The 21,776-nt window shown below is 38.3% G+C and overlaps 1 protein-coding gene and 1 pseudogene across 1 annotated transcript; one reads left to right on the top strand and one right to left on the bottom strand.

Moving 5' to 3' along the window:
* The window catches only part of LOC112673753 (E3 ubiquitin-protein ligase RNF14-like), a 28,924-nt pseudogene extending 8,817 nt beyond the window's left edge, over positions 1 to 20,107 (bottom strand).
* On the top strand, positions 5,713 to 13,568 carry DEFB116 (defensin beta 116). Its single transcript, XM_025469623.2, has 2 exons — positions 5,713 to 5,848; positions 13,245 to 13,568. The coding sequence occupies exons 1-2, from the start codon at positions 5,782 to 5,784 to the stop codon at positions 13,481 to 13,483; spliced, it is 306 nt and encodes a 101-aa protein (XP_025325408.1). The 5' UTR covers positions 5,713 to 5,781; the 3' UTR covers positions 13,484 to 13,568.
* Positions 20,108 to 21,776: the final 1,669 nt, after the last annotated feature.

The raw sequence follows: 21,776 nt of genomic DNA, 5'->3' as shown, positions 1-21,776 counted from the left end.
CTTTGCTCATCATTTGAGCATCTACTTTAGCCAATGGCAACACTTCTGGACATCCAGAAACCATACATACTATTACTAAACAGAATTTCTTACCTTCTGATGGTAGAAGCTCTCAATACTCATTTGTCCCCAGGTCCTAGGTAGCGTGGACCTCAGTGTGTTTCCTTGATGTAACTTAGCTGTTCCCTGTAAAGAAATGTTCTGACAAACAGCACATGTTTGTATCATTTACTGATTTGGTCTTTACACAGGAGTGGTATAATTCCAAGACTTTCAGAGTGTATTCATTTTCTTTGAATGACATTGCTGATGATGGCATGAGAAGCCATGTGTGCATACAGTTGGGGTACAGGAATAATACCCTGGGGTAACCCCCATATTCCTCTGGTGCTTTTCTTAGCTCTCCTTGATTTCCATTTTTCAATTTGGGGGGAGTTGCATATTTCTGAAACTGTGCATAGGAGTCCCTAGATAGAAGAAATAGGGCTTCAATTTCCCCAATCCAAACCTTAGTAGACATTTTTGTGTAAATTCATTTCCTTCAGATAGCTCATCTCATCTGGTATGAGTTCTACAATGAATTACATAAATCTGTTTGGGAGATTTCAATGACTCTAATAAATTAGCAATTCATTTCCATGTGATATTTTAGTTCTCACTGATGTCAGAAAGCTCTATTTTTTCAGATAGTATGCAGGCCTCACACACATATTTACTGTCAGTAGAGATATTTTAAGAATGGGGGTTAATTTAAAGCGCATGTACCAGCTATGAGTAGTGCTGTTTGGCTGATTTTATGTTTGTAACAACATATCCTCTAAATCTTGTGAGGTCTGACTATAGCATAATACATTTTTATATTTCCCTGTGTGTCTATCATACAGGATCCATTAGAGAACCATATTAAATCAGCATTGGGAATAGAAATATTAGCAATAGCAGCCTGAGAATGAGTATCTTCTCTCTTTTTTTTTTTTTTTTAAAAGATTTTATTTATTTATTCATGAGAGACACAGAGAGAGAGGCAGAGACATAGGCAGGGGGAGAAGCAGGCTCCCTGGAGGGACCCCATTTGGGACTTGATCCCAAGACTCCAGGATCCAAAAAGAAGACATTCAACCACTGAGCCACCCAAGTACCCCTGAGTATCTTCTCTTAACTGTGAGGCAGTCATGTTCACTACTCATCTTGGATCTGACAATTGAACAGCTGGGTTAAAAAAGTTCCACTTGACTAGAAAGATTAAAGATTGAAAAAATGGAGAGCTAGTGTTTAATGGGTACCCAGTTGGGGTTCCATCCCCTGGCTGCCATCATTCTACTTCCTGTCTCTGTGAGTTTGACTACTCTAATATTTAAGTGGGAGCATACAATACTTGTCCTCTTGTGACTGGCTTGATTCATTTACCATAATATCTTCAAGATTCACCTATGTTGCAGCATGTGTCAGAATTTCTATCCTTTTTAAAGGCTGAATAATATTCCATTTATGTATACATAACATTTTATTAATCCCACCTTTTGGATGTTGAAAATAATGCTGCTATGAACATGAGTGTACCGATATCTGTTTGGATCCCTGCTTTAGTTTTTTAAAAATATATACCCAGAAAAGGAATTGCTGGATCATATGTTAATGCTATGCTTAATTTTTTGAAGGGTCACCATAGTGTTTTCCATAAGGCTGTACCATTTTACATTCCCATTCAGCAGTGTACAGAGTTCCAATTTCATCATTGCCAATATTTGTTTTCATTTTTAAAAAAATAAGACCATCCCAATGGGTGTAGAGTATCTTATTGTGGTTTTGATTTTATATTTCCCTAATTATATGTGATTTTGAGCATCTTTTCATGTGCTCTTGGCCATTTGTAAATCTTCCTCGGAAAAATGTCTATTCGAGTTCTTTGCCCATGTTTAAACTAGAAATCTGTTGAATTGGGAGTAGTTCTGTATATAATCTAGGTATTACTACTTCATGCCTTTTTAATATCCTTATTAGATATATGATTTACAAATATTTCCCCCCATTTCATGGTGTGCCCTTTCAATCTTTTAATAGTGTGATTTGATGCACAAAAGTTTTACATTTTGATCAAGTTCAACATACCTAGTTTTCTATTGTTAACTGTGCTTTTGCTATAATTTCCAAAAAATCATCACCCAATCTAATGTCATAAGGCTTTCTCCCTATATTTTCTTCTAAGAGTTTTGTCGTTTTAGTCTTATACTTAGGTGTTTCATCAATTTTGAGTTAATTTTTGTATATAATATAGGGTGGTGTTCCAACTTAGTTGTTTTTTTATTTTTTATTTTTTTTGCATGTGAATACCCGGTTTCCCCAACATTATTTACTGAAAAGACTATTCTTTCCCCCATTGAATGGTCTTGACACCTTTGTCAAATTTACCTGAGCATATATGTGAGGGCTATATTTCTGGGCTCTCCAATCTATTCAACTGGTCCATATGTCTGTCTTTATATTAGCAACACACTATTTTGTAGCACTGTAGCTTTGTAGCAAGTTCTAAAATCGCAAAGTATAAGGCTTCCAACTTTCTTTTTTTTGAGATTATTTTGGCCATTTCAGGGCTTCTTAAGATTCCATATGAAATTTAGAACAAATTTTTCTATTTTTGAAAAAAAAATTCTGGGATTTTGATAAAGTTCCATTGAATCTGTAGATTGCTTTGGGTAGTATTGACATCTTAAAAATATTAAGTCCATGGACATGGGTGTCTTTGCATTTATTTGTATCTTCTTTACTTCTTTAGACATGGTTTCTTTCCCTGTTTGGACTTATTGAAAGTAGGTTAATTTAAAGTCTTTGTCCAGACAATTCAATGTATGGGCTTCCTCTAGAATGCTTCCTATTGATTGTTTTTCCCTGTGTATGAGTCATACTTCCTTGTTTCTTTGTATGAGTGAATGTGTCAGAGTTTTTCAAAGCCTGTATGAACAATTCATTTCCTAGCCTTTCCTCTCAAGCTGTTTGATTAATCTGTTCCCCCCGCCCAACCATTATTTATCTCCTCAGGCAGCTCTGACTAAAATATATGCCTGTTATTTTTTTTAAACAAATTCTCCCTAATAGAGTCTTTAGCAGTTAGTTCTGAGTCAAGTGAAATAAAGTCAAGTCTTTCAAGCCCATTTTGCAGGGAGCCACCAGATAGATCAAATGATGGTACTTCTTTGTTAGTGGTGTCTGTTCTGTTCTTTCCAGAACTGAGGATGTAGCCGATTACTTTCAAGGCTACCACTGAGTTTAGGAGTGGGAGGTGATACTGGGTCTAGTAAAATGATAGAAAGCTCACTGTTTTACTGTGCCAGCCTTTTTTCTTAAATAAGTGCTCTCAGGCAGTTACACATCATTGATCAATTTCCAGAGTTCTAACCAAGTTGATTCTGACCATTTTGCCAGTATTCTCACTGCTTCTATGGAGAGGTAAAATTTTGGCATTCTCAACTCCATCATTTTTTACTAATGTCACTCTAGATCTTCTACATTTATGGTAATTATTGATATATTAGGGCTTAAGTGTTCCAATTTTTATTATTTTTTTGGTTTATTCCCACTCTTTTTCTTTTCTAAACTTCCTGTGTATTACTTCAACAATGTTTTGAATTGATCTAGTTTTGCTTATAGTGGGCTTTTAAAAATATATTGCTTTATACAGTTTTCTTAGTGATTGAAATATACATATGTAACTGATCACAATCTTCTGGCATGAACATTATGCCACTTCAAGTGCAGTGCAGTAATCTTACTTCCTTTTGGGTTTCTTTAGTCTCCTCACTTTAACAATATAATAATCTAGGGTCACCTTGGTGGCTTAGTCCATTGAGTATCCAACTCTTGGTTTTGGCTCAGATCATGATTTCAGGGTTCTAGGATCAAACCCTGGATCAGGCTCTGTGCTCAGCGGGGAGTCTGCTTGAGAATTTCTCTCTCCTTTCCCTCTTCACCTCCCCCCACCCTGCGCTCTTCTCTCTTTCTCTCTCTCAAAAATAAATAAATAAATCTTTCAAAAAATCATAATAGCCTATTTTTTTACATACAGTGAGCACTATGTCATATGGCACCAAAATTTTTGTTTTAACTATGAAATATGATAATGAGAATTAGAATTGTCTGTTACATTTAACTCTTTTGCCCATTTTAATGTTCTTTTTTCCTTTCTAAATTTGCAAGCCTTCTTCTCTTATCATTTCCCTTCCTTGTTATTGAGTTGTATAAATTGCTTACATATTTTGGATATTAACCCCTTATCAGATATCTAGTTTGCAATATTTTCTCCCATTGTAAGTTGCCTCTTAATTTCTGCTCCGCCTTTATTTATTTATTTATTTATTTATTTATTTTTTCTTTAATTTATTTATTTATGATAGAGAGAGAGAGAGAGGGGCAGAGACACAGGCAGAAGGAGAAGCAGGCTCCATGCACCGGGAGCCCGACGTGGGATTCGATCCCAGGTCTCCAGGATCGCGCCCTGGGCCAAAGGCAGGCGCTAAACCACTGCGCCACCCAGGGATCCCTCTGCTCCGCCTTTAATTCAGTAACTGGAATGGTTAGTCTTTCCCTATTTTTTCAAGTGTTACAGTTGCTTATACCGGGAAGGCTAGTACAATTCCTTTTACCCTTGGAAGGGCTAGTTCAGTTCCATTTGCCTTGTTTCGGCAATATGTGGCAAACTTATGTTAGACTTTTGACTTTTCATTCATTTCTAGACTTCCATTCAAAAGACTGGAGCCCACCCATCCACCTTCCTTATGATTCGTTGGAATAAAAAGTCAATGTAGTTTCCTCTAAATAATCCTTTCATTCTTATTTCTCAAGAGATGAGCACTGAATTCCTCAAACTAAATTTATTGTCTCGAACAGTGAATTACTCTCTGACTTTTAGCATTTGATTATGTTTTTGTCTTATGTCTCATTTCTGTACTTCCACTCACAGGAAGAATGGAAAACCGCAAAGACATATACTGTCAGACAGATATCATTTCTAATCTATGCTCTATGTTTTATCAGATGGGTGGCTTAGGAATGTTATATCACCTCTTCAAACATTCTCATCCTCATCCATGAGGTGGAAAATATTATTATCTAAACTCACAGTATTGTCATAACTGTTCAGATCTAGACCACAGTATTTAGTACAGAAACTGACACATGGTTGATTCATGGTAAATATTAACTGCCATTATCTTTGCCTCATGTCCTTTCCTCCCTTTCTCCATTTGTACTTCCCCTTCAGTTTATCTTCTCATCTTTTCTTTCATCATCATTGGTTTTCCCCAACTTACTCTCCTTCTTTCTTGTTAATCCATGATGCCTGGTATTGGATCAGATATGTAGTAAGTACTACTGACAGAGAGAGGATACTACTCTCAGGAGGATAAAGACAAATGTTTAAGGAAGGACTCCTTATTTCTTATAATTATGTATTAGTTTTCTTATTGTTTGCTTGTTTCATTTGCTCATTCAAATTTGTCTCATGCAAAATGCCAACTGCCTCTAATTTGCCTTTGTTTCCTTCTGGGAAGGAAGGCCCACCTTGACATGGGTGCCTCTGGCAAATCTCCCACACGTACACAGAGTGCCCGGCTGAGATATGTGATACATGTTATCCTTCTGCCTGGCTGACCCCAGGTATGTCTCATTCCTTTTAGTCCATTGAACACAACCCTAGCCCATTTAAAAAACTAATAAAGGCAGGGAATTGCCCTGCTGCAGTGATCTCTGTTCAGTTCTCTGCAGCACAGCCCTCCATTCTCTCAGGACATGTCAGTCATGAAGCCCTATTTAATGACAATCTCCTTCCTTCTGATCCTGGTTTGTAAGACTCAAGGTAACTCAGGCCTCTCTCAAAAGTTCTGGGGTCTTGTATTTGGTATTGTTATCTTGGTGACCTCTGAGATGACTCTCATTCACATATCACAGGCACTACTTAAAGCCTTTCTGGTATCAGAAAGGTTGTGAATGTTATTCTCATGGTCCCTCTCATGTCAAGACCTCCCCTGGTCTACTCTGCCAAAATAAATTTAAGAGGCTGTTGCTCCTGTTGGGACAGTGGAGTATTGAAGCATGAAGGATTTTAGGTGGTGCTGTCAGTGGGAGGGGAGCTTGATGCATTCATTAGGTGTGAGAGATTGGATCCAAGTTGGGGAGAATGAGTTGGGGGGATGGCATATGACCTTAGAGAGAGAGTAATATTAGAAAAATGAGTGGGCATGAGGAGGGGGTGAGTGATTCTGTTTATAGGATTGGGCCAGACTGATGTTCTGGTGTAGTCTGGAGAGGGAATGGTATTTTTGTTGAATGGAGCTGGAGGTGGAAGTGGGTAGAACTAAGGGTTAGGGTGAAGCTGGTGGATGGGCTATGTTTTGGATTGATGCTATGAATCGGGGATGAGTGGCTTGGCTAGTCATGTTTGTGTTAAATTTTATAACTGAGCCTTAGGTGGTTAGAAAACAGATAAAGCTGTGAGTTGGAGTTAGGTATTTGGTTTAAGTAGGTGTGTTATCAAGCCAGGTATATGTGGGGTTTATTTGGGTAGAGGTTGGCTTACTTAGCCTGAGTTTGAGGGTAATTACGCTTCAGAAAGACAGTCTCTCTCATTCATCATAGCAGAGCTCTATCTGTTGAAATGGGGGAGAATGAATGCTGTGTGAAATATATGTGGTATTATTTTCAAACTCTTAAAAAAAGTTTCTTGAGTGTGACTTTCAGGGGCACCAGAAAGCAATAAATATAACTGTAAGTAGTGAGGAAAGATGAAATCGGGAGGCTGGAATATCCTCAAGAGTCTCTCCTCAAACCTTGGCAAGTGCAGAGAGACATGGGAGTAGTTTCATCCCAGCCCAGAACCAAGGTTGTTTCTCCTTTCTTGGGATGAGGTTCAGTTATGTTTTCTCCTCCTTCCCTTTCTCCTCCTTCTCCTATTCCTCCTTCCCCTTCCCATCTTCTTCCTACTTCACTTTCTCCTACCCCTTATTTCTCACCCTGTTTCATCCTCTTTACTTGAGAGACAATTGTTCTCATGTTCATTAAAGTTCAATTCCCACATTGGAACGGTATGAGAAACCATAGGTAGTTTTGCAAATAACAGCAAGAAAGGAAGACAGCCTTCTATGCTTCAAAAGTTGTACATAGTGTGCTTCCTTAATAACCATTTAATACTTTCTACCTGGCAGAATTAATGGGCAGGAACTGTTCGGAACAACCTTTTCTAGGATAATCAAAGTCATTTTTTTCCTTTCATCATCCCAAACATATACTTAGGAAATTCAATTGTTTGAATGATGACTCTCTCTTCTAAATCTATTTTCCTGGTGTTGAGGTGAGTGCTTTGCACAGAGTAGGTTTTAGTAAACATTTATTGAGTGAATGCATATATAAATAACTTACGCCTAAAAAATATGGGTAGGAAGAACCTCAGAAGTTAGGTGGGAGAGGATCATGTTTGGGATACACAGGTGGCAGAGAAATCAGGTATTACATTACTTTTGGCTTTGGATAGGATTGTCAGAAAGAGATTGCTAGAACTCATACAGCAATTCAGCAGCGTGGCAGGATACAAAATCAATGCACAGAAATCAGCGGCATTTCTACACTAACAATGAGACTGAAGAAAGAGAAATTAAGGAGTCAATCCCATTTACAATTGCACCCAAAAGCATAAGATACCTAGGAATAAACCTAACCAAGAGGTAAAGGTTCTATACCCTAAAAACTACAGAACACTTCTGAAAGAAATTGAGGAAGACACAAAGAGATGGAAAAACATTTCATGCTCATGGATTGGAAGAATAAATATTGTGAAAATGTCTATGCTACCCAGTGCAATTTACACTTTCAATGCAATCCCTATCAAAATACCATGGAGTTTCTTTACAGAGTTGGAACAAATCATCTTAAGATTTGTATGGAATCAGAAAAGACCCTGAACAGCCAAGGGAATACTGAAAAAGAAAACCAATGCCGGGGCATCACAGTGCCAGATTTCAAGCTGTATTACAAAGCTGTGATCATCAAAACAGTGTGATCATCAAAACAGTTTTACTGGCACAAAAACAGACACATAGATCAATGGAACAGAATAGAGAACGCAGTAATGGACCCTCAACTCTATGGTCAACTAATATTCAACAAAGCAGAGAAGACTATCTACTGGAAAAAGGACAGTCTCTTCAATAAATGGTATTGGGAAAATTGGACAGCCATGTGCAGAAGAATGAAACCAGACCATCTCTTACACCATACACAAAGATAAAATCAAAATGGTTGAAATATCTAAATGTGAGACAAGAATCCATTAAAATACTAGAGGAGAACACAAGCAACACCCTTTTTGAACTTGGCCATAGTAACTTCTTGCAAGATACATCTATGAAGGCAAGGGAAACAAAAGCAAAAATGAATTATTAGGACTTACTCAAGAAAAAGCTTCTGCACAGCAAAAGAAATAGTCAACAAAACTAAAACACAACCTACAAAATGGGAGAAGATATTTGCAAATGACATATCAGATAAAGGACTAGTACCCAAGATCTCTAAAGAACTTATCAAACTCAACATCCAAGAAACAAAAAATCCAATCATGAAATGGGCAAAAGACATGAACAGAAATTTCTCCAAAGAAGACATACACAAGGCTGAGAAGCACATAAGAAAATGCTCTGCACCATTTGCCATCAGGGAAATACAAATCAAAACCACAATGAGATACCACCTCACACCAGTGAGAATGGGGAAAATTAACAAGGCAGGAAACAACAAATGTTGGAGAGGATGTGAAAAAAGGGAAACCCTCTTGCACTGTTGGTGGGAATGTGAACTGGTACAGCCACTCTGTAAAACTGTGTGGCGGTTCCTAAGAAGTTAAAAATAGAACTGCCCTACAGCCCAGCAATTGCACTACTGGGGATTTACCCCAAAGAAACAGATGGAGTGAAACATGGGGACACCTGTACCCCAATGTTCATAGTAGCAATGTCCACAAAAGCCAAACTGTGGAACGAGCCATGATGTCCTTGGACAAATGAATGGATAAAAAAGATGTGATCTATCTATCTATCTATCTATCTATCTACACAATGGAATATTACTCAGCTATCAGAAAAGACAAATACCCACTATTTGCTTCAACATGGATGGAACTGGAGGGCACTATGCTCAGTGAAATAAGTCAGTCAGAGAAGGACAATCATCATGTGGTTTCACTCATACGTGGAATATAAGAAATAGTGAAAGGGATTATAAGGGAAAGGAGGGGAACTGAGTGGGAAAAATTAGAGAGGGAGACAAAGCATAAGAGACTCCTAACTCTGGGAAACAAACAAAGGGTTGCAGAAGGGGAGGTGAGCGGAGTGGTGGGGTAACTGGGTGACAGGCACTGAGGAGGGCACTTGATGGGATGAGTACTGGGTGTTATACTGTATGTTGGCAAGTTGGATTTAAATTTTAAAAAAGTAGGGACACCTGGATGGCTCAGCCATTGAGCATCTGCCTTTGGCTCAGGGTGTGATCCCAGGGTCCTGGGATTGAGTCCCGCATTGGGCTCCCTGTGGGGAGTCTGCTTCTCCCTCTGCTTGTGTCTCTGCCTCTCTCTCTCTCTGTGTGTGTGTGTGTGTGTCTCATGAATGAATGAATGAATGAATGAATAAATAAATAAATAAATCTTAAAAAAATTTTTTTAAATGTAAAAAAAATCAATAAAGCAAAAAAAGAGGAATTGTCAGAAAGAGTCTAGAGCATATGTTTTGCTTTGGATTTATGACATTTTAATTTGCTCTTAATGCAAGTCCAAAGTGGGAAATGCTCTGGGTAATGTCTAGAGGTCAATGTGAGAAGGTCAGGCAGGGTTTGACTCTCACTTTAGGCAGGAACCCATGCATATTTTCTGGGACACCTGTGCAAAGCACCCTGGCTCTGGCTTCTTCTCAGACCTATCAAATCAGAATCTCTAGAGACTTGATGTGATTATACCTAACAACTCTCCAGGTTATTGTAAAGTATTACACATTAACCTCCTTCTTCACAAACACAGTTGAGATTTTCTGATCTGGTGCAACCTCTCTCATCTCATTTCTCACATTGGGAGACTGGGTAGGAGCACAGAGGGTGCTGATATTTAAAAGCAGGTCTCAAAATATGAAAAGAGCCCAAATGTCCATCGACAGATGAATGGATAAAGAAGATGTGGTATATACATACAATGGGCTACTACTCAGCCATCAAAAAGAATGAAAATGTTGCCATTTGCAACAACATGAATGGAACTAGAGGATATTATGCTAAGCAAAATAAGTCAATCAGAGAAAGACAAATACTAGATGGTTTCACTCATGTGAAATTTAAGAAACAAAAACAGATGAACATAAGGGAGGGTAAGGAAAAATAAGATGAGGGAGGCCAACCACAAGAGTCTTAATTCTAGGAAACAAACTGAGAGTTGCTGGAGGGGAGGTGGGTAGGGTAATTGGGTGATAGGCATTAAGTATGGCACTTGAAGTAATGAGCATCAGGTGTTATATGCAACTGATGAATCACTAAATTCTACCCCTGAAATGAATAATATACTGTACGTTAAATTGAATTTATTTATTTATTTGTTTGTTTGTTTTTAAAAAGATTTCATTTATTTATTCATGAGAAACACACAGAAAGAGAGAGAGACAGAGACACAGGCAGAGGGAGAAGCAGGCTCCATGCGGGGAGTCCGATGTGGGACTTGATCCCAGGTCTCTAGGATCACACCCTGGGCTGAAGGCGGCACTAAACTGCTGAGCCACGGGGGCTGCCCTGTTAAACCGAATTTAAATAAAAATTTTTTAAAAAGAATTTAAAACAAACAAACAAACAAACAAACAAATAAATCTGGTCTCTGACTTCAATTTGGAGACAGAGGGATGATCAAAGGAGGTCTTAACATGATGTGGGGGTTAATCTGTAGTGATCCAGAGCAATATAGGGTTAGAACAGATGCAGGATTGAGAAACTAGAAATATCTAGGACAAAACCTTTGTTTTTTTTTTAATTTTTTATTTATTTATGATAGTCACACACAGAGAGAGAGAGAGAGAGAGAGAGAGAAGCAGAGACATAGGCAGAGGGAGAAGCAGGCTCCATGCACTGGGAGCCTGATGTGGGATTCGATCCCGGGTCTCCAGGATCGTGCCCTGGGCCAAAGGCAGGCGCCAAACCGCTGCGCCACCCAGGGATCCCAAGGACAAAAACTTTGTATGTTTATTTAGCCACAGTAAGCAGAATCCTCCTGGGCCTGCCTTGGCCTGCTTTCCATGTGGAAAGAGTGATGGAAAAATCAACTTGCCTGATTCTCATTCCTGGTATCTATGTTCCTATTCATCCTCTGGTGACTACAAAGAGGAGACCTTGGGTACCCTGGCTTCCTTCCACTGTATTTGGAAGAAAATGAAAGTCCACCAATTCAAATGTTAGCCAGAAGAGTGTGGGTATCCCTCTAGCAAGGCCTCCTGTAGACCTGCTCCTTTTTAAAATAGGATGGTGCCAAAAGAGGGAGAGGTTCCATGATGAGGGTGCCATGATGCTGATGAAACGCAGCAGTACCATGATGTTGGAATATGGGTGAAGGGGTACCATTTTTTACCTTCTTGCTCTGGTTAGCCAGCAGCCTGGGTGATGTAGCAGCAATTGAGTGCCTTCTCTGGGCTGGAGTACCCATTTCTGGGGCAGTTCACATATACACCAGCACCCAAATGCTGTGGGATGTCTATCACTAAGGCATTTTCTTTTCTATTTGGTTTCCCCTCACATTCTCTGACTTCATCTAAACTTGGGACATTTTACTTTATTTTGTCAAAAAATTATCAAGTTGTCCTTTCTTTCCATGCAGGAAATAATGTCAGATTCGCTTGTCCAATTTTTATTAATGTGCCTGGGCATTGGAGACCTCTTCATGCTTAGCACTGAGTACAAGGCCTGTTACAGAATGACTGCTAATGAATGGGTGTGAAAAGAGGGGACGGGGGGATGGTTGAAGGTCCTGGAGTGCTCAGCTATGGATTTTGGACTCTATTGATAGCTGAAGAAGTCCTTATGCCTGAAGACATCATGCAGGAGGATGTCACTCCATCCTAGAAATCCTATAGAGAGTGGTAAGGAAAGCACATGGGCTTAATATCATATAGAGAAGAAACTGAATCCTATGTTGGTCAAGTACAAGCTATGGAAATGTGGACAGGATAAGGAGCCTCAGTGTCTTCATCTAAAGAATGGGGGGAGAACAGTAGGCTTTTATAGAGGTTCAATGAGGTATCATTTGTAAAATGCCTGACATATAGCTGATGTTGGACATACAACAGTGATTGTTAGTATTATTTTCTTTCTAATGGCTCCTTTGTCTTTGAAAGTTCCAATAGGGAACTAATACCATTGATGATTAATATTTATAAAAGGCTGACAAGTGTCAGGAAATTTGCCACCAGGGTATTTTCAGCTAAAGAACCTATATACACATCACATATCTGGATGACTGATATATAACTATCAATACTCCCACATGGGCTGTAGCCATTTGTGGAAAGTATGTGGTAGAGATTCGTACAGTGAGTACATTTGTATATCCTCAATTTATGTGCATATGGACATGTGCATATGTGCCTGTATGAGCATGCCAGTGTGCTGCATAGGTACATATACTATCTGTTTCTGTGGGGCCAATGTAAAAATATGAGTGGTATGTGTTTGCTCAAATGTTTCAAAGGCATATTAGGGGCTCAAATATGTGTGTCCTGCCTTAGAGCGGAGCCTGGCTGTCTCTGATAGAGCTCGTGTGAGGACCACACATCTGTATGGGCACTTGAAAACATGTCAAATATGTGCTCACAGGGGCCGCCCTTGAGAAGCCCTGGACCCTCAGGAAAAAACTTTCTTATCGACAACACTGCCTAATATTTCATTACTTCTTATTATGCACCAGATACTCTTCTGAGCATCCTATATATGCTAATCGAACCATCACAAATGGTAAGAAGCAGGCTCTATTATGATTCCCACTGTGAAAATGATGCAGTGGTGGGCCAGAGAATGGAAGTAACTGGCTTAAGGGTGAGGAGCTATGATGATGGAGCCCAGATTTGAACTGAGGTGGTTTTGACTCCAGATCCTGCTAATCTTCTCAGGGCTTGTTCTCTTTAAATCATGCTTCCCCACTCCTATTATGACTGCTACAAGGAAACTAAATATGGCTATGTTTTCCTCAGGTGACCTGTTCAGATCCCAGTATGGCAAGAGCCAAGAGCCTTGGATTCCATGCCAGCTTGACCATGGCATGTGCAGAAACACCTGCAGAAAAAATGAAATTCAATACTTAACCTGCCCTAACAATCAAAAGTGCTGCCTGAAACTTTCTGTGAAAATAGCTCGTTCTAACAATATGAAGGATTATGACCCCAATTCCAACTTGTCAGTTACAAACACTTCAATCTACTCAAGAATTTAAATACCACCAACCTTACTTCCTCCTGAGTGATTCTTCCCTCATTCTGGAACACTTTACCTTCTCCATAAAAATGCATTTCTTCTCATGTGCGTGTTTTTTTATCTTTGAGCAGTCATCATCGGACAGGGGAAGGTTAGGCTGGAGCTGGGGAGCAACAGAGTATAGGAAAGGACCTTGCTAAGAAAGCAAACAGGATGCTAAAATAGCTCTATAAGTATTGAAGGTGCCAAGGATGGGAAGAGATCACATTTCTGCTCTGCTTTGGTACCACCAAGAGTGTTGTGATTCATTTTGGAGGTTGCAGAAGGATAGGTGACAACTGGATTGAGTCTGGATGATCTAGTAAATATGTATGGGAGATTCCCGAGTCCTATGAGTAAGCATTATAGGATCAGGACAAGGACAAGAGGGTTGCCTCTAAAATCTAGAGAAACATTCCTTGTCTATTGGCATGATATGGTGTCCTCGGTAAAAGCCAGAACCATACAGATGGGTGAATATAGAATTGAGTGTAGGAATCTGTTGGACAAATTAGGGCACCATTTTCTAAGAGGTAGAGCTGTTGGAACGTGAACTAAACAGGCTTGTCCCTGAGGATTCTCCCGGTTTTGAGTCTGGAGGACCATTTCTGGGTGTGAGAAAGAAGTGGTTGTGGTTATGGTGTTAAAGGGGGATTTGGAACAGAAACTGGACACTGTAGTTGATAATCTTTAAGATTCTTTCATTCCTGAGAATTTAGGGATATTGTTTTTCCACTCCAAACTTAGTCACAACTAATAGTTGACATGCTATGGAATTTTCATTGTATTACGTATACTCCACTTCCATGGCTATTGTTTCAGCTCCCCCTCTTTGGATCCAAACATCTAGAACCAGTGTTCCCAGCTAAGTCCTCTAAGTTCCAGATTCCTAATCTCACTGCAACTAAGAGAAATCTGAATTTTGAGCACATTACTTCACTGAAATGGCCCTCCTTTTGCTCACCAATGCTTTCTTTGTTGAAAAGCTTGACCATTCTTTGGGTTTTGTCATTTACCACTTTGCCTCTAGCCACCATTTCAACATTGTTTTCCTTTCTTGAAGTTTTTGTCATGTTTGCCTTCGTTTCTCTCTTGAGTGTCCCCCTTAGTCATTTTTGGGGGTTTCTTCTGCTGCCATCTGCCGTATAATATTTTTTGTCATCTTCCCTATTTTTTCTCTCTTTTCCACCATAGACATTTTACCTGCTTTTCCCATTATCAGACAAATGTCAATTTCAGCCCAAACCAATGTATCAAAGGCCATGCACTCACTAAATGACCACTTTATAGAGTTGGATTGTAATTTTTACGGGACTTAGAAGTCTGGTGAGAAAATTTAATGATGTTTATATCTTTGAGATTCACTGACACTCAGACATATTTGTCAGATAGTGGATAGAGGTTTGGCAGAAGCCAGGTTTCAAGAAGGCACATGGAAATTTTCTGTCCTAAGTAGCATGATTAGACACAATTTTTAATATTTGGTCCCAGGTTCAGCACAGTTGAAATGTAATACTTCAGACTTTCTTCTTTAGCAGTTTTTGTAGAGGGAAAATGATTGTGGAATTCTAGACTTAAAGCACAGATTCCCATTTCCTTGGTTTTTGCATGTCTTAGAGAAAGAAGCATAAATGTGGAGTCAAAAGGTTGTCCCCTGTTCCCATCACTGCTCAGAAGCTATATGATCTTGGGCAAGTTGTATTTACATGTTCAACCCAGACAATATCTCTGAGGCCCAGACTCACATACTGATTTGTGTATTTGCTAGGTTCTCTTGGGTTACTCAGCCATCTCAGGTTCAAGTGACTTAAACTGAATTCCAACTCTATTTGCCTGGCTTTTCCCTGTCTTTCCTTTTGAGTAATCAACACCTACAATCCATCCTATTGCTCAATTCAGAAACTTGGGTTCATTCTGAATCCCCCGATTCATGTCAGTTCATGTCCAAACCATTAAGATGTGCTTTTAGTTACAACTCGATTGATCTCCATTTAATGATGAAATCAGCCTTTGCATAGCCAAAAAGAGAGGGCTCACTATTCGTAAAGTGAAAAACCGCAACTAATTAGGAAACCCTTAATATCTCTTTTCCTTGAATGGACATTTTTACTCTTTTAGGGATCTTCAATTCCATTCACCTTTTCTTTTCTCAACAAGTAATGTGATTTCCTTTGTTCAAACGTGTATTTGTCTGCATTTTGATTGCTAATAGTACTCTTATCAGATACTGTCTTTGATGTTTGCTATTTTGAAAGGTTCACATCATTCTCCCCAGAAGATCACCAGTTTCTCGCATCGTTCCTTCTCCAGTTTCACTTTCTCCACAGCTCAACAACACAAATCTTACAGGGACTTTTAGGTACGTTAAGTTACAAAAGAAAACCTGTAATTTTGATGTGTTAAGCATGGGGGTGGTGTGATTCCCGGCCCCTGCCTGGTGGGCATTCTACTTCTTCCTTCCTGAGAAACAATTCTAATAAATGACAGGCTTTTATTTTAAACTTTTGAGTCTGGTCATTCTTGTGCAACAAGTTGGCATAGTTTGTAAGATCCAAGGAAGGGTGGAGGTGGAGTGCAGGATGTGGACTGAATTCACACACAGTCTTAACTTTCCAACCCTCCTCTGTATCTCCATTCCATGGCTCCACGCCTGAGCTCAGAAAAGCTTTGTATTTCAGGTAGGGACTATTAACTGAGTTCATCCGTGTATTTTGCCTGTCTGTTAACACTCACTGCCTATACCCCAGAAAACTCAGGCCTACTGTTTTTTAGGTAAGACTCTACTCTGTGCGGTTATTAGTCAAATGGTCAAAAAGAAAGCCTGATCTCTGTTTAGCTTATTTTAAATGACAATGTCACTTAGTATACTGTGGAATTGGTGGCCAGAGATTATCTCAAACTAGTATTATTTTCCTGCTTTATTCTTAGGGCAGGATGTTCCAAAATATCTAAGAGAGATCACTCAGGGCGTGATCCCAGTGTTCTAAGATTGAGTCTCACATCGGCTTTCTGCATGGAGCCTGCTTCTCCCTTTGCCTATGTCTCTGCCTCTCTCTCTCTGTGTCTCTCATGAATAAATAAATAAAATCTTAAAAAAAAAAACAAACTTTTTCAGCAGATTTACTCCATTTTATGGAAATTAATTCTCCTGCTGTCCAAAATATAACAGATTTTAAAAGAGAACTTCTAGTCAGAGTATGTTTAGGATTACAAAGGGCAAAAGGGTAGATGAAATGACTGTTATATAAACAATAAAAATGAATCTAGAAGGAGGCACTGAGTACATGTTAACATTAAAGTCATATAATGAACAACTTACCTTACATGTAAGGTAATCTATATCTTAGAGATCAGAGAATTTATTCCTTTCAAAGACAAAACAAAACACCATTACCAAGCAAAGCATTTTGGAGTATTACATATGCATTGTAAGTCTTTTGAAAAAAAGCTATGTTCAGAAAGGCATCACTCTATCAAAAATTGTTAAGAAAAATGATCCAAAATTAGGGAATAAGTGTAAGAGATTACTGGATGTCTTTTCAGAGGACTGCTAGACATGATCTAATAGATCCTCCTGGGATTTTAAGTCTAATAAGGGTGTGTACAATTAAATAATTTTCTAGAAACAAAGTCTATTTAGAAATTGTGTGTGGATAGAGGTTATCCATAGAAAACTGATATAATTGCAAAAATTCTTTTTTAAGAGTCATATAAACTATTCCCATGCATAACAATGCAAAGATACAGATGCAGTTGATGCATCTGGATGCCCTTGTTTTCTGTGTGGTGGGAAAGAGCCTTGAACATTATAGTTTATTGCCCTTCAGGATCCTACAGGTTTACATCTATTTGCAAATTTACTTCAGAGTTCATTTGGCTTATTATAATTCATCACTGTTTCCCTTAACCAGTCTTAACATCTTACTGGTTTCTTCATTCTTTATGAGTTGAACAAAATCATTGAAATTTTTTCATTTTATATCTACATGTAACATGTTTTTAACTTTAAGAACTTGATACTATGCTTTATGTTTCATCACAATAAAGACATGTATAATGAAAATATGAAATGTGTGGAATTTGTATTTGTGGTTTGATAATCTTTTGCAAGAAAAGCTGAGTAATACTGACTGTCTTAGTATGAAACAAAATTATATAAATTAAACTGTTTTTAGACTTATTATCATTTTTTCTAGTAAGTTATAAAAGCATCTGGACAATTTTAATTTTGGCCTAATACAACCAAGCTATAGATCAATAACTGACAATATGGTTGGGCCTCAGATCAGGATCTCCTCACTGGATAGGACCACTCTGTTGTCAATTTGTCAGTCTTTTATTTATTTAAAATGTCAGTAGCATTTTCTGTGTTTTTCTAAAAGGATCTTTCTTATAAACAAGGCCAGAAAGATATTAATCTATATTTCCTGAATATTTTAGTTTGTTTTGTTGTCATTTTTTATAATTATTATTTTTAAGTAGGCTGCATGTCTAGCATGGAGTCCAATGTGGGGCTTGAACACATGACCTTGAGATCAAGGCCTGAGCTGAGATCAAGAGTTGGATGTTTAACCAACCAAACCACCCAAGTACCCCTTAGTTTGTTTTTTTTTATCTTTGAAGCTCCAACTATTCCCAGAGGATCTGGAATGTAGTTGGTATTCAGTATGTATTTATGGATAAGTGAAAGAAATTAACAATTTTCAGCCTTGCTTTCTTTGCTTATAAAGTTTTTAAAATTTGCTTTTTATATTAAATTTTTAATATGGAGTAGATTTCTTTTATGTTTATGAGAGGCAGGGATATAATTGCACTTTCCTGATAAGTACCACCAAATTTATAGCTGTACTAATTGGCTAGTCTCTTTTCTCCACTGATTTTCTATTAATGTTCATCATATATCAAAATTCCCTATATACATGGTCTATTTCTGGGCTCTGTATTTTGTGCCATCGGTCACTATGTTTATCCTTGCATCAATATTTTCTATCTTAACAATTATAGTCACATAAATAGTTCTAATATATGGTAGGTTAAGTCACCATTGTGTTTATTTTCCTTTAGAAGTTTCTTAGCTATCTTGACCTTTATCCTCTACACAGTTTTTTTTTTTTTCAATTTTATAAAAATATGTTGGGATTTTGGCTGGCATTACATCAAACCAATTTGGGAACAAGTTATATCTTTACAAAACTGTGTCATCAAAAGGAATGAAATCTAGCTATTTACAATGACATTTACAATGAACTAGAGGATATTATGTGAAGTGAAATGTCAGTCAGAGAAAGGTAAACACCATATGATTTCATTCATATGTGAAATCTAAGGAAAAAACCAAATGACTATAGGGGAAGAGAAGGAAAAAATAAAATAAGATGAAAACAGAGAAACAAACCTTAAGAGACTCTTAACTCTAGGAAACAAACTGAGGGTTGCAGGAGGGGAGGTGGGTAGGGGGGGTGGGTTAACTGAGAGATGGGCATTAAGGAGGGCACAAGAAGTAATGAGCACTGGGTTTTGTATGCAACTGATGAATCACTAAATTCTACCTCTGAAACTAATAATCCACTATATATTAATTAAATTGAATTAAAATAAAAACATTTTTAAAGACAAAACAGAAAACCAATTATGTCTTAATATTCATAAGGGCGACGCCTGGGTGGATCGGCGGTTGAGTGTCTGCCTTTGGCTCAGGACGTGATCCTGGAGTTTTGGGATCCAGTCCTACATTAGGCTCCCTGCGGGGGGGGGGGGGGGGGCGGGGGTAGGGGGTGGAGCTGCTTCTCCCTCTGCCTATGTCTCTGCCTCTCTCTGTCTCTCTCATGAATAAATAAATACATTTAAAAAATATTCATGATGAGGGACGATTTGTTCATTTAAGATCTTTCAATGCCTCCTAGTTGAACCACATCTGAAGACATGGCTTCTACGTGTGCTGAGGTTAATTAAGAAAAGAATATGATGGGACTTAATGGTTGCACTTAGAAGAAACTTATTTCTCTTTTCTTACCACTGATTAGACTTGCATTGCCAAGAAAACCATAAGACTTTACTGAGAATTCTTTGACTTCCTGAGAATTAGAACAACTCATGGCCACCATCTTTTAGCAGAAGGCAGGCTTTAAAGGCTGCATCACCTCACAAGGAGGTATGCTGTCTGACTTCAGATTTGGCCAGGAAGAACACTAGAAGAGGTGAAAACTTCTAAAGTGAAATCAGCATCCATAGAAAACAATGAAGACAAAGATTTTTTTCCCAGAAAATTTGTGCCTCATAAATTAAATGTCCTTAGTTTTACATTGGTGGCACCTGCCATAACTGAGCTATCTGGATTCAATTTGGATTGCCTTGAACCAGTGACTTCTGTGGGCCTTCTGTCTCTTTTTTGAATGGAAGTCATTGTCTTGTCTTTGTTTCATCATTTTTTGTCTAGTGTGTGTATCAGGGGAAGGAGCAGAGAACCTGTCTTTTTGGTTTATAGGTCACTATTAAGAGGCAATAATTGTGAAAACCGATTACCTGGAGATCCTGGATTTTTGAGCTGGAGATAGTGGCTAGAGAAGACTCTGGCTTGTCCTCTCAAGAGAGGAGGAATGCCCTGCATATAGGAGAAAAAGTGAAATAAAAATTTGGTTAGGCTGGCAAAAAGTGTCTAGGTATTCTTAAATTCTATTGCTTATTCCTGTGTTCATAGGAAGACTACACATTCTAGCCTCCTTTGCAGTTAGTTAGCCAGGGGCCATACAAATAGTTCTACCAATAGAATAGGGACAAAAATAAAATATGCCACTTTAAGGCTTTGCTCCTAAAAGCTCTGATGAGTCATCAGCTTTCCCCATTCCCCATATTGTGCAATTGAAAGCAAAGTACTTAAAGATTGCAGGGCCACGAAATGGGAAGAATCAAGATGCCTGAGTCATCACTTGGGATCACCATCCTGAGGCAACCAGGAGAGTCAGCTGACTAGGAATGGAGTGTGATATGAGCAAGAAACTAACTTTATTTTCTTGAACCAGTGAGTTTTCAGGGTTGTTTGTTTTAGCAACTAGTATTAATAATCATCCTAATCCATGTATTTTAAATGACCCATGAAGAAGATTCTAGGCATTCCAGGCAAGGACAGATAAATCCTTCTCCATTATCTGCTTCATTCCAGATTTCTGACATTCAATTTTTTTACATTCAATTTTTAGTAAGTGTGTTCCACTGAATGTGTTAGATCACCATAATTTGTAATTTCATGAAGGAGTTATCTGTTGGATGGGAGGATGCACATGGCTGGATGGTGGATTTTCCTGGGAAATAATGGAATTGTTTGGGGCAGCCTATGGCTTTTCTTGGTGGAAATTTTCCCCTTTGTCACATGTTATCTTTCCTTTTTTTGGTCTTTTTTGAGAGAGAAAGTGCACATGCAAGCAGAGGAGGAGGCACATGGGAGAGGGAGAGGGAGAATCCCAAGCAGCCTCTATGCTCTAATTCTCATATCCCTGATATCATGACCTGAGCTGAAATCAAGAGTCAGATACTTAACCCACTGAGCTGCCCAGGAATCCCATGTTTCCTTAACTAAATTTTCAGTATTTTCTGTAGCCTTCATAATTGCTGCAGCTAGTTTTTGGTCTCTGCTGCCTGGAAAGCAGAAGAAAAACCACCAATAACTCAAAGCTATCAATGAACCAATCATAATAATAAATGTAATAATCTAATAATACATGTGAAGAAGGATCTATAAACTTAACAACTGTGGCCAATAAATATGATCATGTGTGTAACACATCTAGCTCAGGCCTGATACATACCTATTTCCTTGTATCTCAGACATGTTTTCTTGCACATTTCAACACTTGAAAAATTTGGAGGCATTGTACCATCAATGTTAAGAGCACCTTGCTAATCAGCACACATTGGAATAAGTTGTAAGTTATGTGCTTGCTTAATCACTTTGAGAAAAACAACCAACACTATGGTGTTTTAGTGTGCCTTGAAATTTTATTGTCAATTTAAAAATTATTAAAGAAGTCAAGGTCACTTATAGAGGTTCTAAACAGTAGTTTGGGAATATGATCCAATGCATAATTGTCAGGGGTTAAAACTTTCATTAATATTTTATTGATATCTTCTATACTTTCCAAATGAGAAAAAGATATCCAGGAATGAGATTGTTCCAAAAGACATAATTTTTGCAGGTGCACAGAAAATAGGACATGTCATGGCCAAGCCAATGGATAACTGAGTAAAAATTAAGGTGTAAATCACATTCCTTAGTTTAT

This window comes from Canis lupus, chromosome 24, assembly GCF_003254725.2.
Source record: "Canis lupus dingo isolate Sandy chromosome 24, ASM325472v2, whole genome shotgun sequence".
In the NCBI taxonomy this organism is placed as follows: Eukaryota; Metazoa; Chordata; class Mammalia; order Carnivora; family Canidae; genus Canis; species Canis lupus.
This window is presented reverse-complemented; position numbering and strand designations above follow the sequence as displayed.